Source organism: Elephantulus edwardii, unplaced genomic scaffold, assembly GCF_000299155.1.
Source record: "Elephantulus edwardii isolate Elephantulus edwardi_28Jun2011 unplaced genomic scaffold, EleEdw1.0 scaffold00012, whole genome shotgun sequence".
Lineage (NCBI taxonomy): Eukaryota > Metazoa > Chordata > Mammalia > Macroscelidea > Macroscelididae > Elephantulus > Elephantulus edwardii.
In genome coordinates this window covers 17,342,330-17,366,322 of record NW_006399762.1, presented here as the reverse complement: position 1 = coordinate 17,366,322, position 23,993 = coordinate 17,342,330, and the positions used below count along the sequence as shown (strand labels likewise).

At 34.2% G+C, this 23,993-nt stretch overlaps 1 protein-coding gene across 9 annotated transcripts in view; it reads right to left on the bottom strand.

Annotated features, from left to right (window-relative positions):
• LOC102861251 (calcium/calmodulin-dependent protein kinase type II subunit delta-like) overlaps positions 1-23,993 on the bottom strand; it is a 413,849-nt gene that overhangs the window by 54,582 nt on the left and 335,274 nt on the right. For 3 of the 9 annotated variants that reach the window (XM_006881078.1, XM_006881072.1, XM_006881077.1), the window contains exons 10-14: positions 20,994-21,116; positions 19,454-19,537; positions 18,755-18,797; positions 14,796-14,833; positions 5,124-5,172 (exon numbers count right to left, since the gene is read on the bottom strand). In XM_006881078.1, coding sequence (XP_006881140.1) covers positions 5,124-5,172; positions 14,796-14,833; positions 18,755-18,797; positions 19,454-19,537; positions 20,994-21,116 — 337 coding nt within the window. Of the gene's footprint in view, positions 1-5,123; positions 5,173-7,849; positions 7,892-10,361; positions 10,422-13,393; positions 13,427-14,795; positions 14,834-18,754; positions 18,798-19,453; positions 19,538-20,993; positions 21,117-23,993 lie in introns of all 9 variants that reach the window. The other 6 variants (XM_006881074.1, XM_006881075.1, XM_006881071.1 and 3 more) reach the window with 5 other exon arrangements.

The following is a 23,993-nucleotide window of genomic DNA, read 5'->3' as shown; positions in this document are numbered from 1 at the left end:
GAATAGAAGGATAACTGAGCAAGATATGTATAAATATTAAAAAATGGAAGGGGTAAGAGGTAAGGGGAGGGAAAAAAGGGAAGGGTGGAAACTTCTCAGATAGCAGAGGTTAGTGGGTGAAGGGATGGTGGTAGTGAAGGAATAGTAAAGATTCAAAGGAGATTTTAAAAGATAGGGTAATAATAGGCATAGATAAATAGTAATTAGTTATAAAAATGCAATGTATATTAATGATTGTATAAAACACAATGTACATGCATGAAACACAGGTGATATGAATTATTATATGCAGAAAAATGTATTAGCAAGAAGAAAACTCAGAAAATGGAAGTTTTCCTAATGTTCCCTCTCTTTTATCCTCAGGTTGTCCTAACAGTGAAAGACTATTCAACCACTATGACTTCTGTTGTCTTCCTTCTTCCAGAAGAATTCACCACTTGATTTTCCCTGCTAAAATGAAACACATACTCTGCTTTTGTTTTATTTTCCTTTTGACTAATTCACTCTGCAGACTTTTCCTCCACATTTTCTTTACTTGGATCCATAATTAGAGCCCAATGGGAGCAACAGTTTGGAATAAACAAATATTATTACATTAGGAAAGTCTAAGAGTCAAGAACCTCTTTAAAGTGCTAACTAGTAAATGTGTCACTTTGAAGACTAAAGGCTGATTTATCTAAGCAATGTTGCCTCCTATGCATGTGAAAGTTGGACAGTAAATAAGGAAGATCAGAGAAGAATTCTCACAACTCAAGTTACAACTACTACAACTCATCCTTGAGTTGTGTTGTTGGTAAAGAATATTGAATATACCATGAACTGCCAAAAGAACAAATACATTTGTCTTGGACAGACTGTAGCCAGATTCTCATTAGGAACCAAGATTGTGAGTCTCATCTTGCATATTCTGGGCATGCTAGAGGAAAGAGCAGTTCAGAGAAATATATGCTTGCTAAAGATGCTGTGTGCCATCAATTCAGAACCGAACCATCATTGACCCTCTGGTGGGTATTCAGAGACGGTTACTTGCACAAGAGGAGATTGTCCATCCTTCTACTATGGAGCAACTGGTGGATATGCACTGCATGCCTTTGGAATTGCAGCCAACTTCTTGCCACTAGGCCACTATTGTTGTTGTTGTTGATTGCCATCAAATTGAGCATGACTCACTGAGAAAAGGCCTGAAGTCTTTCTATAACTATCATCATTCAAAGTTCATAGAGTTTCCAGAGGCATGTTGTTTAGGAAGTGGATGCCACTCCTGTTACCAAACCTGTCTTAAGCTGGGAGCTCCACCAAACACTATGTGCAGCAATTATGGCATTTGATACCCCAATGGCACAAGGATCTGTATCACAGAAACCCCAGGTTACCTCAGTACAGCATATTGACAGAAGAGTACTGTACCAGTCATGCTCAGTAAAAAAGAGGAAGCCACTCAGTGAAATGGAATGAGACAATGGCTTCAACAGAATTTGGCATGAGAAGTATATAATATATACTTACGGGTTTACAAGACTCACATGATACAATATACATCTATATGCTACAGGTAGGTGTGCCACAAAATGAACTAGCCAGCTAGAATGAGTAGAAGGTGTACCTACACAGGACTATGATTTTTAGAATATGTGGGATGGTGTTTCATCATGATAACAAAGTTGTATAGAGAAGGAGTGGGTTAAGAAGTAGGTATCTAGAAAGACAATTAAATTTTGTAGGCATGATAGTTTTTAGAAGACAGAGTTATACAGGGTTTGTGGATTCTTGGATGTTATATATATAGCCAAATTTGGGTCTCAATGAAGCTGGAAAAAGAAAGATATTAATTTCAAGTTACCAAGAGCTACAGTAAACTCTAAAGTAAGCAGATAACAGCATAACTTTCAAATGCTACACTGCATTAGAGAATTTCATGAAAACAGTGACATTAATTAGGAAATTGATTCCTGGACAAGTACATTTTCAGTATAATAATACATTTAAAACATTTATGATATTTTTAATGTACCACTTGAATCATAGTCACAAAGAAGGCCTGGGTGACTTTTCAAAGGGTCTTCCAGGCTTAAAGATCTCTGATATAAAACATGAAAAAAGCTAGCCACCAGAAGGCTGTATGGGTCTTGTTGTTGTTATGAGGTGGCATTAAACTGAATAGGACTCACAGTGACCCTGTGAACAACGGGTGTGAAACCTTTCCTATCCTGTGCCGTCCTCATCATTTCTGACATACTTGAGCCCTCTGCTGCAGTAACTGTGTACATTCATCTGGATGAGGTCTTCTCTTTTGCCAATTCTCTCCACCTTTCCAAGCATGACGTCCATTTTCAAGCAATAGCCTCTCCTAACAACATGTCTCCCAAAGTATGTGCAACAAAGCTTTGTCATCTTTGCCTCCAAGGAGCATTCTGGCTGCACATTCTCCAAGACCCATATGTTTGTTCTTTTGGAACAAAACAAATGTCCTTGAGATATTCAATACTCTTCTCTATTATCGACTGGATCGTAATGAAATCATAAATGGAGTCTACCATGTTATAGTTAAAACTCTAAGGCCTAATTGACATTAGTCATACAATGGAAAAATCTTAATCTGTTCATTGAGTTCAAGGAATAAAGAACTTTGGGCTGGATTAGCGACTTACATTTATAAATATACATTATACATAACTCTGCATTATGCTTAATTTCTCTATCAACCAGTGAATGTAAGTCAAGTATAACTACAAAGGCTCAAACTACCAGAAGCAAGACAAAACACATATCAGTGCTGATACACGTTTGCAGGGAATAAATGTTTTCTAAAAACTGATAATATAATTTTAATATAACAAAATATTATCAGTCTTTAAGATAACACTGAAAGAGACTCATATATGTTGATGTTTTCAGAGTCAGTAAATCACACAGGAAGAGACTGCTCATCCTTCTCCCATGGAGCAGCTGGTGGATTTGAACTCTACACCTTTGGAACTGTAACATACCTTTCACCACTAGGCCACCAGAGCTCCCTTTTATGTTGATATGTACATAAATTAATCTGATCAAATACTTAGCATATCTGTAGTGTCAATTTCAGGTGAGAAAGGCCCAGTTTTCAAAGCCCTGCTGTGGTCACCTAGGATTAAATCTATTCCTTGGAGGGAGAGCTGTATATTGTATGTAAAATGTTGGAACTCTTATTTTATTTAGTTATATGTTCAACCTCTCCAATGGATAATAGACAGGTTATATATCCTTTGTCTGATCGTTGTTCATGGAAAAAAAATGCAAAACAAACCATATACATTTTGCTCAGCTCAAAGAGCTAATGAATACAAATGAACTTGTAAAGATAATGCTTTCTGCATCACTGGAAGGCTAAATGGCACATCTGTTTATTTATTTTTTAAAAAGAATCTCTTTATTGAAAGGACTGGTATCAATGATTCATAAAATAGACTCAATTCAAATTTAAGCTCAGGGCCAAGAACAAAATTCCATCCACAGCTATCTATCTTTGCACTGTAGATAAAATGACTGACAGACTACCTTTTGTAGTGTTAGGTCAGTGTGTTAGTAACATAAATATACAGAATGCCCTGATACAGCAGCTGTTCTACGCAAGCAAAAAGGAAAATGCCAGCAGAGGTGACAGGGAACTTGTGGTCTATAAAAACCTCTTATGAATGGAAGTCCAAATCTCTGTAGGTGTTCACTGAAATTAATTTAAAAAAAAGAAAAAAACAAACAAAAAAACCTCTTATTCCTAAATTGGCCATGTATCTCTTTGGTCTGAGTATTTCCAAATTCTTTACTCCATAACCTAAGTACAACTTAGGTGTATCTTGCTAATTTCATCTAGAGAACTAAAAGCCATAGTCTTCGCAGTTATGTGCTATGCATCAGAGAGTTTGACAGTGAATAGGATTGATAGAAAGAGAATTGATGCCTTTGAGTTGTGGTGCTGGAGACAAGTGTTGAATATACCATGGACTGCTAGGAGAACAAACAGGTTTGTCCTGGAGAGGGTGAAGCTGGAATGCTCCTAGGAGTCAAGGATTCTGAAGCTTCGTCTGACATACTTGGGGAATGTGGTAAGGAGGGACCTTGAAGAGGGACATCATGTTTGGCAGAGTGGAGGGGCGGCGAAGGAGAGGAAGACCTTCGATAAGATGGATCAATTCTGTGATTGGAGCAATGGGAATAAGTGCGTTTGAAATGGCTAGGTTGGCACAGGATAGAACAGCGTTTAGAGCTTTTGTACATAGGGTGATATGAGTCTCAAACGACTTGATGGTACATAACAACAACAACTCTTTACAGATATTTACTTAATTCGTAGATGTCTCCCAATATACTTTATATTTATTTCTTTTTCTTACATAGAAAAGCTTCTAGACAAGTCTATATTGTTTGCAGAAAAATAAACATACAAAACTTCAGAAATATATTAAAGCAAAATGAACATTTCTGGAACAGCGATGTAGTAAAAAAGTAAACTGATCACACATGTCTTTAGCGTATGTGTGTAGAGGCACTGAGAACATGTCAGTAAAAATGCAAGTGATGACCCTTATCTATGGCTAAAAAAAGACAACTGAACAAATGGAAGTCAAGATTAAGTTAGAAAAACATGTGAAAACTCAGGATTAAAAGATCGCCAAGTACAAATACCAAATTCCATTTATATCCATTTATAACCATCAAATGGTAAAAAAAATCCAGTTTGTACTCCTCTGCATCTAGAGGTTGTGAATGCGTCCACTGTACATATATTCTCTAGTACTTTTTTTAGAACTTTTTAATTTTTTTTTACTTTTTGAATGACGTCTTTATAATGTGTTATTATATTTTTCAACTGTAATTACCAGCCTAAAAATCAGAATATAGATGAATATTCCACTTTAAATGGAAGGAGTAAAAGAAAAAAAAATCCCCAAAAAGACAATAATGTGTAAAAACTTGACAAAATAAATCTGTATAATTAAAATAATAATGTATTTATAATACAAAAAGTGGTTTTGTGTCTTAAGATAGGCCTAGTTACCAAATGAAATAAATCGATTTACAAATTTTTTCTTCTTCCTGAAATATATGAAGTTCTGAGTGAGGTTTTTCCATTTCTAACTTACTCATACCTTTCACATCTTCATCTTCGATTGTTGTATTTGAACTCTCAGTTGACTCCTGTCAAAAATAAAATATATTCAAGTTGTAAACAATTAATAGTTGGCTTTCTCTGTCTCAGAATAAAAAGTGGTATCAAAACATGACTAGTGACGCAAAATTCTGCATCATGCAAAATCCCAGAGCAGGCTGTGTGCATTTGTTGGCATGCAAATGAACAAATACAGAATGTGGTTTAAACAAAAATAAAATGCCAAAATGCTGCACACTTTTATAAAGGGGAAGACTCTGGTTGTCTAATATCTGAAGCTGTATGAGGGTAGGCAATTTGTAAGAGTAGAATTATGTAATAAATTTTGAAGTCTGCAAGGATATGTGGGTATTACTCGGCCCCCTAAGATATGCTTTTTCTGTATAAGAAATTTAATATATTAACTTAACGAATATAGACCAAAAATAATATTTTATTCTTAATTAATTATCAGTAAATGCCACATTCTTTTGTTTAGGTAATATCTCAAGCACTATTTTTCTTATTCTTTTGCCAAGAAAAGGCATTTCATCAACTGATGGAGCTGCTGAGGCAATTAAACTGTTGAAGGATTTTTCAAGTTTGTGATTAGCATAAAATATATATCATAACCTTCAAGAAAAACATGTTTTTTTCAATAATTATTATATTAGAAACTGTCTGCCCTTGATAAGAACTTCACTTTTATAGTGAAAACACAAAGGTTATTGTTTGTAGAATTAGAAATAATAAAGAATGTTTCTTAAAATGATTTTATAAGTTCTCTAAATAATAATGTGCTCTCTTTCTCTCCTTATTGGCATCACGTCGGGGCCAACTCATAGCTGAGACACCAGCATACTTTCAGGGGTATATATTGTATGAGAGGAGACTACTCAATTTTACCATAGAGCTGCTGATGGATTCAAGCTGCCAGAGGAGTATAGCCGGTGGGTCAACAGCACAATTCTCCATTGACTATGCCACCAGAGTTCCCTAACGGTGTACTAATGAAATATTTAATATGTGGCAATATTTATAGTACAGTTTTCGGCTTCTTAGAATTATTAAAGGTTAGAGCTGAAGCAATTAGAAGCAAACTTCCAGTCAACAGTTTTATGCTCTCAGTGATGGAACCTAGATGTTTTAAATGGATGCAAACAGAAGAAAATGTCCTTTTTGAGATTCAATATTAAAGTGATATTAAATTGTATAAATATTACATACAATCCTTAAATTGAAACAAACAAACAAATCTCCAACAATTCCATTACTGGCAAGTCAATTTTGACTCCTAATCACCCCACAGGACAGAGTAATAACTGCCCAGTAGGGGTTTTAAGGCTGTAAATACTCTACATCTTTCTCCTCTAGAGCTGCTGTGAGGTTGGAACTTTTGACCTTTTGGTTATCAGACAAGCACTAGGACTCCTTTTAAATTCAAAGGGATAACTAATTAAAGGTATACCCAGAGTCTCCCTACACACAAAAACCAAACAAAAGTCTACATGCGTTTCTCATTGTGATTCAGTGTTCAAATGTAAATCAAGATGAAAGTAAACCCATGCACTGTATAAAGAAACTAATTCATATAAGAAAGAAATACCATGCACCAACTCTTACAGCTGATATAGCTAGAGCTCCACTCCAGCTGTTAGGCTTGGTCTTTCATTTGCTAATGATACTTTGAAACATTTGTTTTTCATATCTGATGGGCCTGACCACTTCAAGTCTGTTAGGGATTCTGATCATTTTAAATGTCATGGTTCTAAAATAAACTCTACATTAAAGAAAATAACACTTCATGGGTTTTTTTACTTAAAAAATTAATACTGTTTATCTAAATGTTAAACTAAGATAAATATGTTATCTAAGACTTTACTACTATTTATAAGAGTAAGGAGAAATAAGACTCATGGCAATACTTAATGTTTAATAAAAGTCTAGAGTATATTCTCCTCTTAGAGATATAATAATGTCTGGGAAACAATAAGCTGGAAATATACATCTGCTTTCATTCTACACACATGTATGTAAATATAATTATACAGTTAACATGCTTTGGAATAAATTTATAATATATAGGGAAATGTTACTCTTTATTCAGCATAAGTAATGAAATATATGTTATTGAAATGCATATTACTCAACACAAGCACATTACATGAAACTCCCTGCTTATCCTCAAATTCAAGCCAAAGAATACCGATAAGAGAATTAAAAAGAAAACAACCAGTACTACAACGATGACAAAGACACAGAAAAGGACTCAAAAGCAATACTAAATTTAAACAAATAACTAAGAACTCAGGAACTCAGGTAGATTTTTTTTTAAAGATAGCGGAATGATAATAGCAAGAAATTCTACAATTTCAAGCAGAAGACATCTACAAAACAATGCACAAACACTGGAGGGAAGGGGCATGGGCGAAGGAAGATCAGACGAGAGCACGTTAGATACACAGTCATCCAGACATAAGGATTTTATTAATGATTTTCTTACTTTATTGTCTAATGACAACATTCCATTTATCTTTGTTTTAAAAAAAATAAGTGTCATAGTTCAAGATAAATTATACCCAAAAGGACGTGCCACGGTGGGGGGGGGGGGGGCGGAAGGTAAGGATTTGCTTTTCTATTTTTAGATTATGAATTAGTTTTGCTTTGAATATTTGATGAGATGTGCAATCTTATGAAAGCAAGATGATGTTGATTCTTTCTGAATACCTTGTTTCCATCAGGGTTGTGGATTACAGTAGTTTGGGGCTCCTGAGTGAGAACAAAATAGAGAAAGAAAGAGTTTGCATTGGTAAGTACATTCATACTAGAGTGAGGGAAAGAGCAGAGCGAGCCAGCTGACACAATTAAAGAGTGACAAGAGCTAAAGCCATGTTAACTGCTGGCAGAGGCTGCAGCTGACAAAGCCTCTGAGGAAAGATCTCCCGGATGGGCCCATGAGACAGGACACCTCCCTACCCAGTAGCAGCATGCAAAGACCTTATTCTTGATCAGCAAACAGACAAGGCTTTGAAGTCTAGAGATCTAAAGAGGCACTCACTGTCTCACAAACCCTAGGGCATACAGAGGTTTCCTTCTTTAATGGAGAGCCTTTCACCTTTTGGGGAGTTCGGATGGCCTAGTAGGTAAGAAGCTGTGCAGCTAATCCAAAGTCCAGTCAGTAGTTGAATCCACCAGCTGCTTAATAAGAGAATGAGAAGCAGTCTTCTCCCTTGTGATTTATATCCTCTGAAAACCCACTGGAGGCTTAGCTATGAGCGGGCTCTGACTTGATGGAAGTAAGTTTTTATTTTGTTCAAGGTCTGTCCCATAGAATATTTCCCTGGAGACAGAACTAGAAGCTGAAGGTGTTAAGAAAACTTTAAGGGGTTTTTCTTTTCCTTTCTTTTTTTTCCTCTCTTTCATATATTTACACAAATTCAAAATGATATTCACAGCATCTTCTAAATTTTGGCCAAGAGTCAAAAAAATGCATTTAACCTTTGGAACATGCCCACATAGACAGGTGACTGACCCTGATGGCAGTAGGGACAGAGACCCAAGAACCAAAGGGCTGAGAAGTCAGGAGGAGCCAACAGGAGTCTACAGCCAGTTTATGACTGTGATGCGACAGGACCTCCATCCAGGCTGAGGAGCTCAGAACAATGACATAGTTGCACCTAACTGGCACTCGTCTCTTCCATGACTTGCTGTGTAAAGATAGTTCTTTTAGCTGTATTGCTTGAAAATATGTTTCAGCTGTCTTGATTATCATCAGCATCATAATTAACACACAGCTGAATGCAGTCAGAAAATCTACAACCATTAAACTACACTTTTAAAAATGGGTATTCTAAAGGATGTAATTTCATAAAGTTATAAGAAACCCCTGGAACTTATTTTAAAGGTTCCTACAACCAATGAATTAATCACAACACTTAGACATACTGTTGTAAAATTCTCTGCTAATCCATATTTAAAGGAAAATTTCTGCTTTATCAGTTAGATGTAGAGATGATTTGGCCTATAAAACCATGTTTCACATGAAGACAAAAGAATTTTTCTATAGTTTACTACCAGAAAATTGAAGGAATACTCTCAAGAGGAAATACTACTCAAATAACATTCTTGAAGAAACCTGAGTTCACATATCAATGAAATGACTGACATTTTTATAACCTGATGCCTTTGTGACTGGCTGTTCTTTTCCAGGGTTCCTCCACATCTGGCATCTCCTTTCTACAAGTTTATGTTACATGACTTAGAAGCTCTATTTATGTGCTTCTCTTCTTCTGTTCCTTGGATAAAGTTATGATCAACATTGCTCTGTACAAACAGATAACCTGTTAAGTATAGTGACATATCCGTTATTATTTTTTTTTTAAGTTGAGACCATCAATCGAATAATCCCTCAACATTTTTATTCCTTTTTATTTATAGAAACTAGTCTCAACAGCAGATACTTTTCTGAAAATAATAATTCTATATATGAAGGTTTAGGAAAATGTAAAACTCAAAGTAGTAAATGCTAGCGTATAAAATTTTAATTTTAACATCACACTGTCTTGAAGTGTTAAAATGATTTCATTTTTATAGTGTAGCTTAGATTAAATGGAGGGGGAAATACTGGCTTCTAATGAAAGTTAAAAGCTCTGTATGATGCAATTTTAGCCTTGTGATTAAAGTGAAACAGTGAGAAATTGATTTAAAACACTTTTAAAAAAACACTTTAAATTATTAAATGCCTCTTTATCTGAGAAAGTGAGATCTTACAAAGCCCTGTTGACTTTTAATAAGGAAAAAAAAAACTCTGAATAAGGTCTCCATTTATCATTGTCTGGCAATAATCATATTAGCTCTCCTTGATGTCTTTTCACCATGGGAAAAAAACATTGTTTGCATAATCAAGAGCTATCATCAGGAGAAGAGCTAAGAGTCATCAAAGCACATTCTATTGTATTTCTAAGGCAGCATGCAAGCAATCTCAAGTACAGAGGCCACAGCTATCAGTACAAAGTTCAACAATGATATGAGAAAATCTCATGTTAGAAACACACTGCTTGAACAACCTTAACAAAGGAAAGAAAAAATGATTTTTTTTAATATCACATGAAGCAAAAGGAAGAAAATCAAGAAAATAAAATATTTGTATATATACACAGCTAGATATAGTGAAAGCAAATGAGAGAAACGACAAAAACAGTAAAGAACTTAAGTAAGGTTACAAAGAGTCCAGGTATACCAGCGCCGGAGTAGGAATATTTTCTTTTGGGCTGGTTACCACGTTGGCTTTGTTGTTTATCTGTAAGTATGTAGAAAATAGAAACAGAAATGCCTTAAACCCGTTGGTAAAAAATGTTGCTATATGCAGCACACCTATGTGGAGGTATAGACATGAAAATAGAGAGCCCTTGAAGATGGATGTGAGTGACACTGGATTGACTGACAGGAATGGTAATGACATCTAGTCTCTGTGGATCATACACAAGCTATTATCTTTATCTGTGATGGAAGAATGATACACCAGACCTGGCTGCTTTGGCTGTGCAATCTTAGCAAACAGAAAAGAGCTGCTTTGATGGAGTTCAAATCAAGTTTCAGATTATGAAATGATTATAAGCATTTTCATACTCCCAGGTTGGATTGTTTTCCAGCTTCCAATTGTTCACTGTTAGGAATGCATTCCATTTTTCATCTTATTCTTGAGCCTGAGGTCAAAAGTCCACCATGTCTCTCTAGGGAGTCATTATCAGTTTGTATAGCCAATGAAGAGCTTAGATCTTGAATGAAATGTAGGATATATGATAAATATAGACAAACACACACGATGTAAAAATCATACAACTGTGTATCATTTAAAAATACATCGTCTGTAAGTGGGCAATCCAGCTCATTACTATACTATGAATTGAAAAGAACATTAATTTTCACAATTGTTTAAAAGGAAAATATTTTCTGTTAAAGAGTCACTGCTTCTGTTGAAGACTGTGCTTGGTAACACCCTTGTTTTGACATAGCTGTGTTTAGTCTCAAAGAAGGGCTCATTATCCCTGGGGAAGCAACTCAGAGGGTCACAGGGAAGACTCTTTGTATACAAACATCAACTTCAAACTACAAATGAGTCCGAACACCAAAGAATCAAGAAAGTAATAACCAAAATTCTTTTAAACTCATATACGACAATTTGCATTGTGAGTATAAGACAAACAAATCAGCATTCATTTCCTACCACTACATTATGTAGGTATTATTAGCCACAGGACTACAACCTATATTACAGTATAAATATAATTGATCATTGAAAAGTAGCCTAATAGATAAAAGAAATACCAAGTAAGTATTTATAAGTCTTTTATACCGATGTAATTAGATTTCCAGGGACTGATTTTATTTCATATTTTATAGCAATAACCCTTTAATGCTATTGTTAGTTCTGTCGAGTCCTAACTGACTCATAGCTGACCCTTCAGAGATTTTTCATGTGCCTTTGGACTGGCAATGCAACTCCTTACTCAACAGGCTGCCAGAGCTCCCTTATGTAAAGATAAAATGAGAAAAGCACTGGGAGCAAGACAGTGGACAGAAATGAACTCACGTATGGAATAATCTGCTATTCTATTAATCCACATTCATGTGGTTAGTAGGTATTAATGTTAATTAAATAAGCTGCAAAACTGTGTTCTGGGATATGCAGGAAAACAGAAACTTTCTGGTACTCTTAACTGAAAAATTCTTTAAATGTTAAACCATCAATTTTGCAGATAGTTCACTTTAAAACTTTCCTTAAAACAATGTAAACAGAATTTAACATAAATACTGCACAACAACTAAAATGAAAGAAGAAATAATAAAGTCTACTAGGTGTCAAAATTAAGTACGTATATTAGTACAGAATACACAAGAATATGAGAGACATGTACACACAGTAACTTCCTATTTAGGAAAAGTGCTTGGCAAAACACAGCTGACTTCTTATCAAAAGACCAGAGTTGTGGTTTTTGTCTTATTTTAAAATTTTTAATTTATATTGGTTTGATTACAAAAAATATATGTTTCACATTATCCTTCATTCACATTGTGTTTCATACAATCATTCCCATTCCCTATGTTTTTTTTATAAAACTAATCATCATTAAGTTAATCAGTGGATTTAAGAGTCAAAGGAAAATAATCTGAGATATTTTTATTTCTGCCTTGAGATAAGAGAGCAGGTGTTTTGTTCTAGTTTTTTTCTTTCTAGGAATATGGTTGCCAAGAACTGCTTTATGTTAGTGATAAAGATTTCACATGCATACCTATGTACACAAACCTATGTTAGCACACATGTATTTCACACATTCAATACAGATACACAGTACACATCATCATTTATTCTTTCCATCCAGATGGAGGGGTCATTCTGTCTGGATGAGTCATTCACTGTCATCAGACCTGAGAAATATGATTCAATGAGGTATGTGCCTCAACTACCATTTTTAGTCTTGTTTAAATGTGCAATTTAAAACATTTCAATTAATGATAGGTTAGCTTAATTTTATAAATCTATTTATCATCTATCTATCTTTGTAGTATTAGCTCATTAAAAACAGAACAAATTATAAGTAAAAGGATAGAGGAACTTCCTATCAAGAATAAGTCAAATATCAAGTATGGGTTTGACTAGAGCTCTTTCAAACATATAAAATACTCTGGCACTTTAACTGTGAATGTACCTTATTTTATATCAAGGGAGCAGAACATTTTTTCCTTTAAATAAGGAATCAAACAAAATATTTAAGTGGTGTGCTGAATTCTTCTTAGGTGCAAGATAACAATTTTTCAGGTATTGGTTTTATTAGAGATCTCCGAAGTTAATATTTCTTAAAGTGCTTAACTAGGATGAGTTTCTTACAAGATCACTTTTGTATCACAAATTCTATCGTGATTTATCACGTTATCTCTGAACTAAGAACAATTATTATTCCCAAAATAATTATATAATGATTCAGTGAAAACAGATTATGATTGTCTCTTTAGAGTCAAAGAGAAAAAATTTTCAGTGTAAAAGATTAAACCTAGTAATAGCACAGAGACAAACTTTATATGTATTAAAAATTTCAAGTTCACAGAATAATAACAGAAGGAGTGGAGCAATGTTTTGGTACATGATTAACAATGATTTCTAATGGTCCTACTTTTTTTCCCTCCACTTAGCACTAATTTAGTTAAGTAAGAACTAAGTTCTTGAGTGTAAATTTTCATAGGAGAAGAAATCTGGCAGATTGAGATCCTCACCATCATCTGAACACTCGAACTGGACTTCCTTTTCTGAATTTACCAGTCAATGAGAAAGGAAAAAAGAAACTATGACTGGTTGAAATTATTGTACCAACACATAGAATACAGAATAATTTTGCCTTTAAGTGAAAGCTAGAACTTGAGTAGGAGAATAAAATTATGAAATGTTCTTTCTATAAAAATACATGGTGAAACTACGTATTTCATTAGGAACTGTGAACTTTCCCTCAGTAAACGGTACAGTAAAACTTAGAATAGCACAATTGGAAAACTGAAAATAATCACCTTTCCACCAATATATTGTTGGAAAAAGACAGACGTCACTTGTCATTATTAAAATCAAACTGAACTCACTAAATAGTGAGAACCTGAAAAATTACAGACTGAGAAGACAATTGGTAAAAGGCAAACGACATTCTGATGGGAATTACAAGTGCCTCATGACCATAGCTCTAGAAATTCCTCAATCATATACACACACGTGGTGAAGAAACAAATGATAGTGCACAAACAGAAGAAATGACAAAGGATTTTTTTGTTACACTTTCAATAGGAACTGACCACCTGGTTTTGGCCAAGTTCAAATGTTAGAATATTAACTAATTCCCAAGAGTGCTGAAGTGTTGATGAGGAAAGTATGCATCTGCCATTGGAAGAGAAAGAAAAGGATTAAAGAAGTAGTGCATTTAGGCGGGACTCTGCAAAGATAATGCACACAATGTGAATATTAGGTTACATTCAATCAAAGGTAAATTGCCAGGAAATAAATAGAAACTGTATAAAATCTGTTTATTGAGTTGGAATTTTATCATTGTTCAGAATTCTAAGAAATTAAAAATATCCTCTTATATTCTTCCTGGGAACATTTTAAAAAATTTGTTAGCTTATCTTCAATATGCCTTAATAACTTATGAAATAAGTACAGGAACCACAGACATTGTAAAAAATATTACCCAAACAGAGAATTTTGGTAATTTGCCCTTTTATTCCAGACTAAATGTCTGGATTTTTTTTTTTTTTTAAATATAGGCTATATATTTCAGAAGTCTTCAAGAACACAGCATCATTACTTGGAAAGGCATTTGTTTTGCACAAACATTTAGGTCTCCATAATAGTTTTTTATTGTAATAGAACACTAAGAGGATGCAGACATAATTTTTTACAGCAATTTCATATAAGTCTCTTTTTTCATGACTAATATGTAATCACATAGAAATAAAATTTCTTTTCTTGGTATAAACGTTAATCATCTTTGAGCATCAAATTATTTCATAATCCAATCTGTTCTCTTTATTGCTAACCATAAAATACGTAACTATTTAGGACTTAGAGTTAAGATGTTTAAATTGTTCAGTGCCTGAAAGTCACACATGATTTAGGAACACCTGTTCAACTTACCTTTACTCCATCTGGTTTCTTCAACAAACTCTTGGCTGCTGTAAAATGAGAGTAAAAACCAGCTTAATGAGTTATTCATACAACCCCCCAGTCAAGCTACAAGACAGGTAGTTGACTCTTTCTATCATCTCTGCTGAGTGATGGCCAACATATGCCAAGTTATCAACGTCACACTGATGAGCGCGAGCTTACAGGACATTGAAAGACAGTATCACTTTTCTTGGTTTTTGCCACGTCAAATTAGGAACTAAATTTTTATTTAGTTCATTCTACATTATTGAATATTTTGCCAGATGGACTTTATTTCACTCATTAATTATGAAAAGGATACTGGAACTTTAACTGGACTATGTTTTTGTAATCCAGAAAGTTGATTTCAGTCTTCAGACATCAGCTGACAAGTTGTATTACATGTTCATTCACACCACAAGTACGGTGACTGTGTCAGTTCTGCATTTACACTTCACTATTTAGAGGTTAAACAGGTTTGAAATTTGGATTCATTTAAAAAGCATCTGTATCATATTTTTGAAATAAATCTCTTTTCTAAAAGAAATATTGATAACTATAATGAAGTAATAGTTTATATTATTGACCTACAACATTTAAAAAAAACATTTTGTCTATGACCTCTGAAAAATAACATGATGTATAGTCTACACTTCAAAATCAGAAATTAAAGGCTTTACATATGCCTTATATGCGGTGAAAAATTAAAAAAATAAAGAATTGAGAAAAGATATAAAATAAAATGAAATTTTCAAATTATTCAGCTAAATCAGAGAAATCCTAAGGCATTCTTATGTTGTGCTTTGTTTTTCTTTTGGGCCAGTCTTTATAATTCCTTGTTAATGAACTTCTAAAGTATATGTAGCAGTGAAGTAATTCTTTAAAAAATGTATACACAGTAAACAGAATATTACTGTCAAAGACAATTAGTGACTAAATATAGAAAATGCATGACTATGTAGGACAGTGCACACACTTCTATTTCCATTTAAGGCTGATTTTATATATACATATATATATTAAAATCTATCCAATGAGAATTTGAATGTGAAATGTCATTATAATAGAACTGCATGAACATGTAATTTCCTGACATCCATTTGACTTAGGAAGTTATTTTGTTATCACTTTAGTATAATTTAAAATGTATTTAATAGACATTAACATGTTAATTATATTTAGTTTTTAACAATGAAGTTATTAATTTATTATTATGATCAGAAGACAGTTGTCTTAAATATAACACTATTTGCCTACAGCTAAAAAGCAGTATTAAATAAATCCTGTGGCAGTTAATAGGTTAGAAAGCAAACTTAGAATAACTGGAATTACAATAGCAAGCAAAGAGAAGACAATGATTCAGGGTAAGCAGGGATTTGGCCTGGGAGATGCAGAAATGTCCCTTTTGGTTACTCTTCACCTTACCTCACAAGAAATACATTCCACATAAAGGGAGAAAAGAAAAAAAATAAAAACAACTTTATAACCATATACTTGTGGACAATTACTTTAAAGAGCATGTCTGGCAATGAAACAGAATGAATAAAATACTCAAAAGTAAAATGTAATATTAAGTACAAAATGTAACTGCTTCGAATGTTATTCAGTTGAACTGATGGATTGAAAAAAAAAAGCTTACTGTTCATGCTAAGGTGTTAAGAAATGATATTTTAAAAAATCCACATATTAGTTATGAATTTTTAGTTTACAAGATGGTGAAAAACAAAAAGTGAAGAAAACAAAAAAGCAAAAATACCAATAAAGGCCCAGTTTATATACCTCAGTGTGTTTAACACTTTAACAAAATATATAATAGTAATTATGAAGATTAATTTGTCATTAACAGTATATATCAAATCAATCATTATTCCTTTTAGTGACTCACTAATATTTGGGCCACAGTGAAGTACTCATTTTTTAATATAGTTTTAATTAATTAATTAACATTTAATGAGATGGCAGTGAACTCACCCATATAAATGTCAACAATATTATCAACTGTATATAACACAGGTAACTGGACAAAGGCAGCAACAGAGCTTGATTACATCACACACATTAGACAAAAAACATACAGTCAACTGACAAAGTCCCTCAACTTGTTACATAAACTATTGTATTATTATTGTTTAGTCTCCTGGCAGAGGCCTTTGCAAATCTCCTCTAATTTCACATCCTAACTAAATACAAAGGTGAAAAGAAAGATGAATCATTTAATAACATTTTAAACTATATTAGGTTTGAGCTGTGGAGGACATTTGACAATGTCATAGATCATTACCCAGTATTATTACAATACCCAGGGGCTAAAGATGTAGCAAGACATACAATGAAATAATTGGACTTACTGCTACACATTACTATGTATGTAAACAAAAGTGACAGAAATTTGGTATTAATAATTATATAATTATTTCAAGTATGACTGACAAATCAGTTTACTGAGCTTAGGTTTCTTACTGTTTCGGTCATTTGTCATGTATAAGACTGATTAGCAAATCCCAAAATTTTATTTTTGGAAATCTGGCAATATAAGATAGTTAATCAAAAAAAGGAGATTCAGAATCCTAAATTTTCTGGACATGACATATAATTTCTTTCCATTTTAGAGATTTACTTCCACCATGGACCGCCAAGAAAACAAACAGGTCTGTCTTAGAGAGAGAGAAGGCTAGGATTTTGAACCTCCATCTCACATACTTTGGGCACATGGCCTGGAGGGACCGACCGACCGGTCCTTGGAAAAGGACATTATGCTCTGAAAGGTAGAGGGCCAGCACAGGAGAATACCCTGGATGAGACGGATTGATATAGTAACTCAGGTAATTGGAGTTGGTGTGTCGGAGTCAGTGAGACTGGCTCAGGACAGAGCAGGGTTCAGAGTTGTACATAGGATAGTTATGAGTTGCAGGCGACTCAATGGCACATAACAACAACTTTTAGCTGAGTATTTAACAATCGTATCTTTACCATCAAATCACTTTTATGAGTGTTTATTGTGCCACAATATTACTATATGGAAGGTTATGGGTAAATTAATAAGTCAGATATCTTTCAAAGTTGTGAAAATGTGTATAGCACATGTGTATGTGCCCTACATGGAAGAAACAAGTTTGAGAGAAATAAGTATCATGATAATGGTCTTTAAAATATCTTGTTATTGGGATCTTCTTTGAGAATGAGTCAAGAAAATAATTCAGAGTTAATACTTTATAATTAATAAAATGCCAATTCTATTAGCTGTTTTTTATTTAAGTCTCATGTTTAGAGTCAACAAGACCTCGTGGAGGGCCTTTGTATATAAAAGTCGGTTATTTTATTTTGGAGGAGCATTCTTGTAAGTGGTACAGCAATTTGCTGTACTGAGGTAACCTGGGGTTGTTGTGGTGTTGAACCTTGTGCTACTGGGGTGTCAAATGTCATAACAGTTACCCATGGCGGACAGTGTTTGGTGGAGTTCCCAGTTTAAGACAGGTGTAGAAGCAGAAACGGCATCCACTTCCTAAACAACAGGCTTCTGGAAACTCTATAAACTTTGACAAACGGTGATAGTTATAGAAAGACTTTAGGCCTTTTGTTCATAGGGTCGCTATGAGTCGTGCTCGACTCAACAGCAATCAACAACAACAACGACAAAATGCCAATTAATTAATGAGGTATTACTTATGTGCACAATTGATGCAAGATGACTGATGGGTTTTAAGTCCAGCACCTGCACTGAGTAAAGGCAGGGCCGCCTGCTGTGGGGTGGAGGCAGCAGTCCATATGAAGAGGCTCTGAGGGAGACAGCACTCGGGCAGTTACTAATGGCAGCTAGGATACTGAAGGAATCCATGCCACACATTTGCCATCACTGAACAACAGTGTTAATAATAATAAAAATATTATTTTTAAATAAAACAAAGGGATTATAAAACAGAATGGGGAACTAAGTTCCTTAACCTATGTACCTGAAAAATTCCTCGTAGCCAGCATAGTGGTCAAGATGGCACCCTGTCAAAGGAATCAGAGTACAAAATCAATGTCACCTCTGAGAATATTTGACCGAACAAAGACAAGGTCGTTAATACCAGGATCTTCCTCTAGCTGTATTTTTCAATCTTGCAACTCATTGCTATCACTCCAAAGGATTTTCTGAGGCATAAATAACATGGGAGGAGACTGTCTATCTTTCCCCCATAAACTGGCTGGTAGATTTGAACTGCCTGTGCTTGGCTTGGCAAATACAACTGTTGGGCAATTAGGCCACCACACCTCTCCTACTTTTAGGCAGCGGCTTTTTAGTTTCTTGGTTTCCTGAGAGTAGCTGGTTTATTTCTTTCACGCCAGGACTGCCCTACTGTGTGTGAACAGATTCAGATGATCAAATTATCCAGTTGTTTTCCACTCAAGGGAAAAACCACAGTTCACATTATCACAACTATCACAGTCTTTTCATTATAGATTTAATTCCAGTGCATTTTCCACTTGTTCTAAGATCCAGAAAAGGAATAGGAGGAGTACTGGGGAGGGGTACTGAGCATCGTGTGCATTTAAAAGTATTTGTTAAAACTCTATCCATCACACAGTCCCATACTTCTCGCTTACCAAATTTATACTTTGGGATTTTGTTGTGCTTCTTTTTTCACAAAATGTAAAAAATGTCTTACCTTTAGTTTTCTTCTAGCATTAAATTTCTTCAAGCAGTCTACAGTCTCCTGTCTGTGCATCATGGAAGCAACAGTAGAACGTTGCTGGAAGAAGAGAAAAACAAAAATAATAGCTTAAATTGAGCACAGCTGTAGCGTACTAAAGATAATAGTAACTTAAACTTTACAAAATTTTTCTTCATGGTATTTTTATTCATAGGGTGAACTTCTAAGTGTTCTATTGGCAAAAATCTGCATACTAATTCAAAAGACTAATTCTTACTAAGACTATTTATGACAACAAAATTTAGTTTACAGAAAGTATATAAATAGATCCAAATAATTTCCTTAATTATATTTAATTTAAAATATCTTTAATTACTTTTTTCTCTATTAGTTTATTTACAAAATTCTAATAGAAATTCTAACAATTTTTTTCAATTTCCCTCACCCTCCATCCATCAAATTATACAAACCAATCAATGATTAATCCCCTCTTCCACACATATCCACATCCCTCTGCTTCCAGCCTCTCCCACCCGTCCTGGATCCTTATTCTCATTCTTCAATAATGGTTTTATACATTTTTATTGGATTTCCTTTTGTTTCTTTAGAAGCATATTTGCAACTATAACACCTGACTTTCATCCCTAAAAATTAACTAACATCTTTCGATTATTCCTCAATTTTATACTATTTTTTAAAAAGCTTTGAAAATATATTCAGACTTGAATGTTATGGATACTTTGTTTCGCTAGTGAGACTATTTTTGGATGCCAAACTTCACACTTGTTTCTAAAGCTTCCTAGTGAGAAATATTCAAACTTTATCTATTTATTTTCCCCTTCTGGGAGATATTCAATTTTTTTGTATCATTTAGTTAACTTTTTTCCCATGTATACTGTAAATAATTTGGGTGGAAAATGCTAATTTCTTAGTTACTGTGGTTGCTGTTGTGTACCACATTGTTGGAACCGACCCATAGCTGAACTTCCAGTGGGTTTTTAGAGGTAATCACACAGGAGGAGATTGCCCATCCTTCTCCTCGGAGCTGCTGGTGGCCTCGAACCGCACACCCTTGGGATTGCAGCACAGCTTTTTGCTAGCAGGCCACCAGAGCTCCCCTAATTTCTTATATAGCAGGTACTATTTATTAGCTTACATAAATAGCTTTGTTGGATTTTGTTTTTGTTATGTGCCCCTGAGTCAGAATCTATTCATAATTAACTCTCCAGAGGTTTTTCAGAGACTGTAAATTGCATAGATGGAGATTGTTCATCTTCCTTCTGTGAAGCAGCTAGTAGATCTGAACTACATGTCTTTGGGTTGGCAGCACAACTCCTTACCACTAAGCCACCAGACATCCCTCAACTGTATTTTACTATTCAATAATAACATTTTGCCCTCATATAATTGATGTGGTTAATTAACATCACTATATACTTCCTTGTTCTAGGTTTAATAATCTTCTAAAAAGTTTTTTTAGGTCTATTAAAAAAATCCTAAAGGATAGTTTATTTTTCATGTGAACTTATGAGGTGTTTAGAGGACTCTCACTTACACAGATCCATGGGTGCTTCAGGGCCTCTGAGGCGGTGATACGTTTGGCAGGGTTGATAGTAAGCATTTTATTGATGAGGTCTTTGGCTTCGGGAGTTACTGTGTCCCACTCTGGTGACGGAAACTTTAAGAAATAGACATTTATAGAGAGTTTTAAAAGTAAATCTACTCAATGCAACAGAAAAGATTAAAAAAAAAAGTACCATTTATTTATTTAAATAGTTCTTTTTTCCACAGATGGAATTTTAATTAAATTACATCTACATATAGAGAAGTGATTATAAATATGCCATTTATCTAAATATTCATGTATATATATATATATGTTTGTGTATGTGTGTATGTATTATCATATTATTTTAATGAAAGTTTACTAAGATAATTGTTTCCATTCATTCATACACACACATTTTCCCCTCCCTCAATTCATTTCCCTAAATCTTTCTCTATGAAAGAAAAAAATTGATAAAAACCAAGCAAATGCATAAAATTGTGCATTATGCATAGGGGGTACATTTCTAAATCTTGAAAAGACAATGTAGTTTTTTTTATTCTTCTCAAAGTGTGTTTTGCTTTGATCTCAAACTGATATTCTATGCAATAACTCTTTAACTCTTGTAATTATTTGTAAAAATCAATAAACAGTAGGTATGACATGTATCAACGTCATCATATTATTATGCAAGGTTCAACATGAGGGAACCTTTCACAACTCACATGTTACAATTGCTGAGATAATATATTCTTGTGCCAAACTGATATTTATTGTGGATGTCTGGAGCATAGTAATGAGAGGGCATCTATGGATACCAGAACCTCAGCAGGACTTCAGGTTAACTCTTTAAGAAGATTAAAAATTTCACCAAAAGAAAGTTTATGAGCATAGGCGACTTTCATGACTTCTAGGAATAGTTTATTTTTCTATCAACATTTTGTTAATTATTGAGTACAGGTATATAGTAACTATACATTATAATTATCATGTTTCTGAGGTTTTTGTTCAGATAATTCTTTGCTTCACTTTCATATACTTAGCATATTCAGTAGCAAATACTTCACAGGTTAAGGAAAAACTTATATCATCTTTGATGCTAAACAATAGAGTTTTTTTTTCATATGAGTAAACTTTTATAGACAATTTTGAAAAAGAGAGCCACAAAACCACTGTCACTGCATTGTAGAATTCAATTAGCCTTCTTTCATTAATTATAACATTTTCAGCTTGAGACTCACTGGAAAAACTAAACAGAATAAAAGTGACTATCCAATTTTTAATACATATCATTTTCTGGTAGGTTTAAAAATTCTCATTATAATTCAAGAAATTAATTATGGGCAGTTGAAAAACTGGTTAGAAACTACTGAATAAACTCCGTAAAGCTTCTTAATGTTGTTCATATTGTACAGCAGCAAAAGAGAGGCTAGTTTAGTCTAGAAGAAGATGAATATTTGATTCATTTTTCTAATTTTCACAGAGGCATCTCTTTACATTTACCAAGCTAATATCAACAGGGCAATGTATGGCTTGCAGGATGCCTACTCCAGTTTGTAAAGATGGAAAAAAGTGCTACTTGTACTTCAAGCTCATCTTTAGTCTGAATAAAATGGAATATCTAAAAATATAAAAAGATACATTTTTCCTTTTTTACCATAGGTACAACTTTAGGTGTCTGAGAGTTATCATTCTAAAATTTTCTTTCATAGCCAAAAGATCAACTATTTGTTTTATGCTGCAGTTATTATTGTATTAAGGAGAGAAGATGCTACATAGATGGGTGGGAATATGAGAATATGGTATATTAGTCGATCCACAAGGGGATTGGCTATATTCTACAAGGGGACTGGCCAGTCTCAACAATCCACAAGTGGATTGGCTAGTCTCGCCAATAAATTGAATAGCACTAGCCACAGTGACAGATCTTCCCCTTCCAGTGAAGTAGAAAGAGACCTTATGCCACTACCAGTGAAGAAACTTCATCACGAGGAAAAGAGAAGCCATGGCCAAAATGGAGACTTGATTTGAGAAGAGACCTGGGAGGAGAGCCAACAGTGATAGGACTGAGAACTTTGTTAGACAATTGTGGGGAGAAGAAAGCCAATATTGGCACGACAGAGAACTTGGGAACTATTGGCCTGAAGTCCCTATTCTGGACGCTAAGGCGCCTGTGTGCACATTTTGGGAGATTTCTTGACTGTATTCTGTTATTAATCTAGATTATAACCTTTGACTACTTCCACAATATGATTCTGTGTGATCAGTGAGCTATTGTACCAGATTTTGGACCCAGCAAAGCAGTAAAATTGGCACTGAGCTAAACAGAAAGAGGCATGGGATCGTGGGGGAATAAGTCTGACCTGACACAAATTGGTTTGTGTTTTTGATACTGTGGACAGGGACAGTTCACCTCTGTGAAGATGATAAAGCACAGAAATGGCCATACCCAAGTGTCCCTTGCTCTTTTTATAACAACTATCTAAATATAAAATTTTAACAGAAATCTACTGAAAAGGTGAATCTTCCAGACCTGAGAAAACAGACTCTTCTTATTCTTACACAGCATTTGTAATTTGTCTACAAAACACGGATCTGATATAATGTACTCTCCAGGTCCCTCCCTTGAAAATAAATAGAAAGCAGCCCCACACCCTGTATTCTGATATCCAGAAAGCTATGTGAAAGCAGTAAATTACATCCACAGAAATATTTATCAAAGGAAAGCTAGTGATGTTGATGAGTACAGAGTTCATTAATCCAGACAAAGAAACTAGGAGAACTAAATCCTTACTCTTCAGTTAGAACTTAATTTATGATTATATCTGTCTACGTTCAAGTATTCTACCTGTAATGTAAATGTTTATGCAAAATGTTAATGTAAAATGTTTATTTATTCTGCAGTAATGATTTTCAAATACTTTTAAATTATGAAACATCTTCTTCAAGTAACAGTTCACACAGTTTAAAAGAGAGATGTAACTGGTTATTTCTGTCATCACAGGAGAC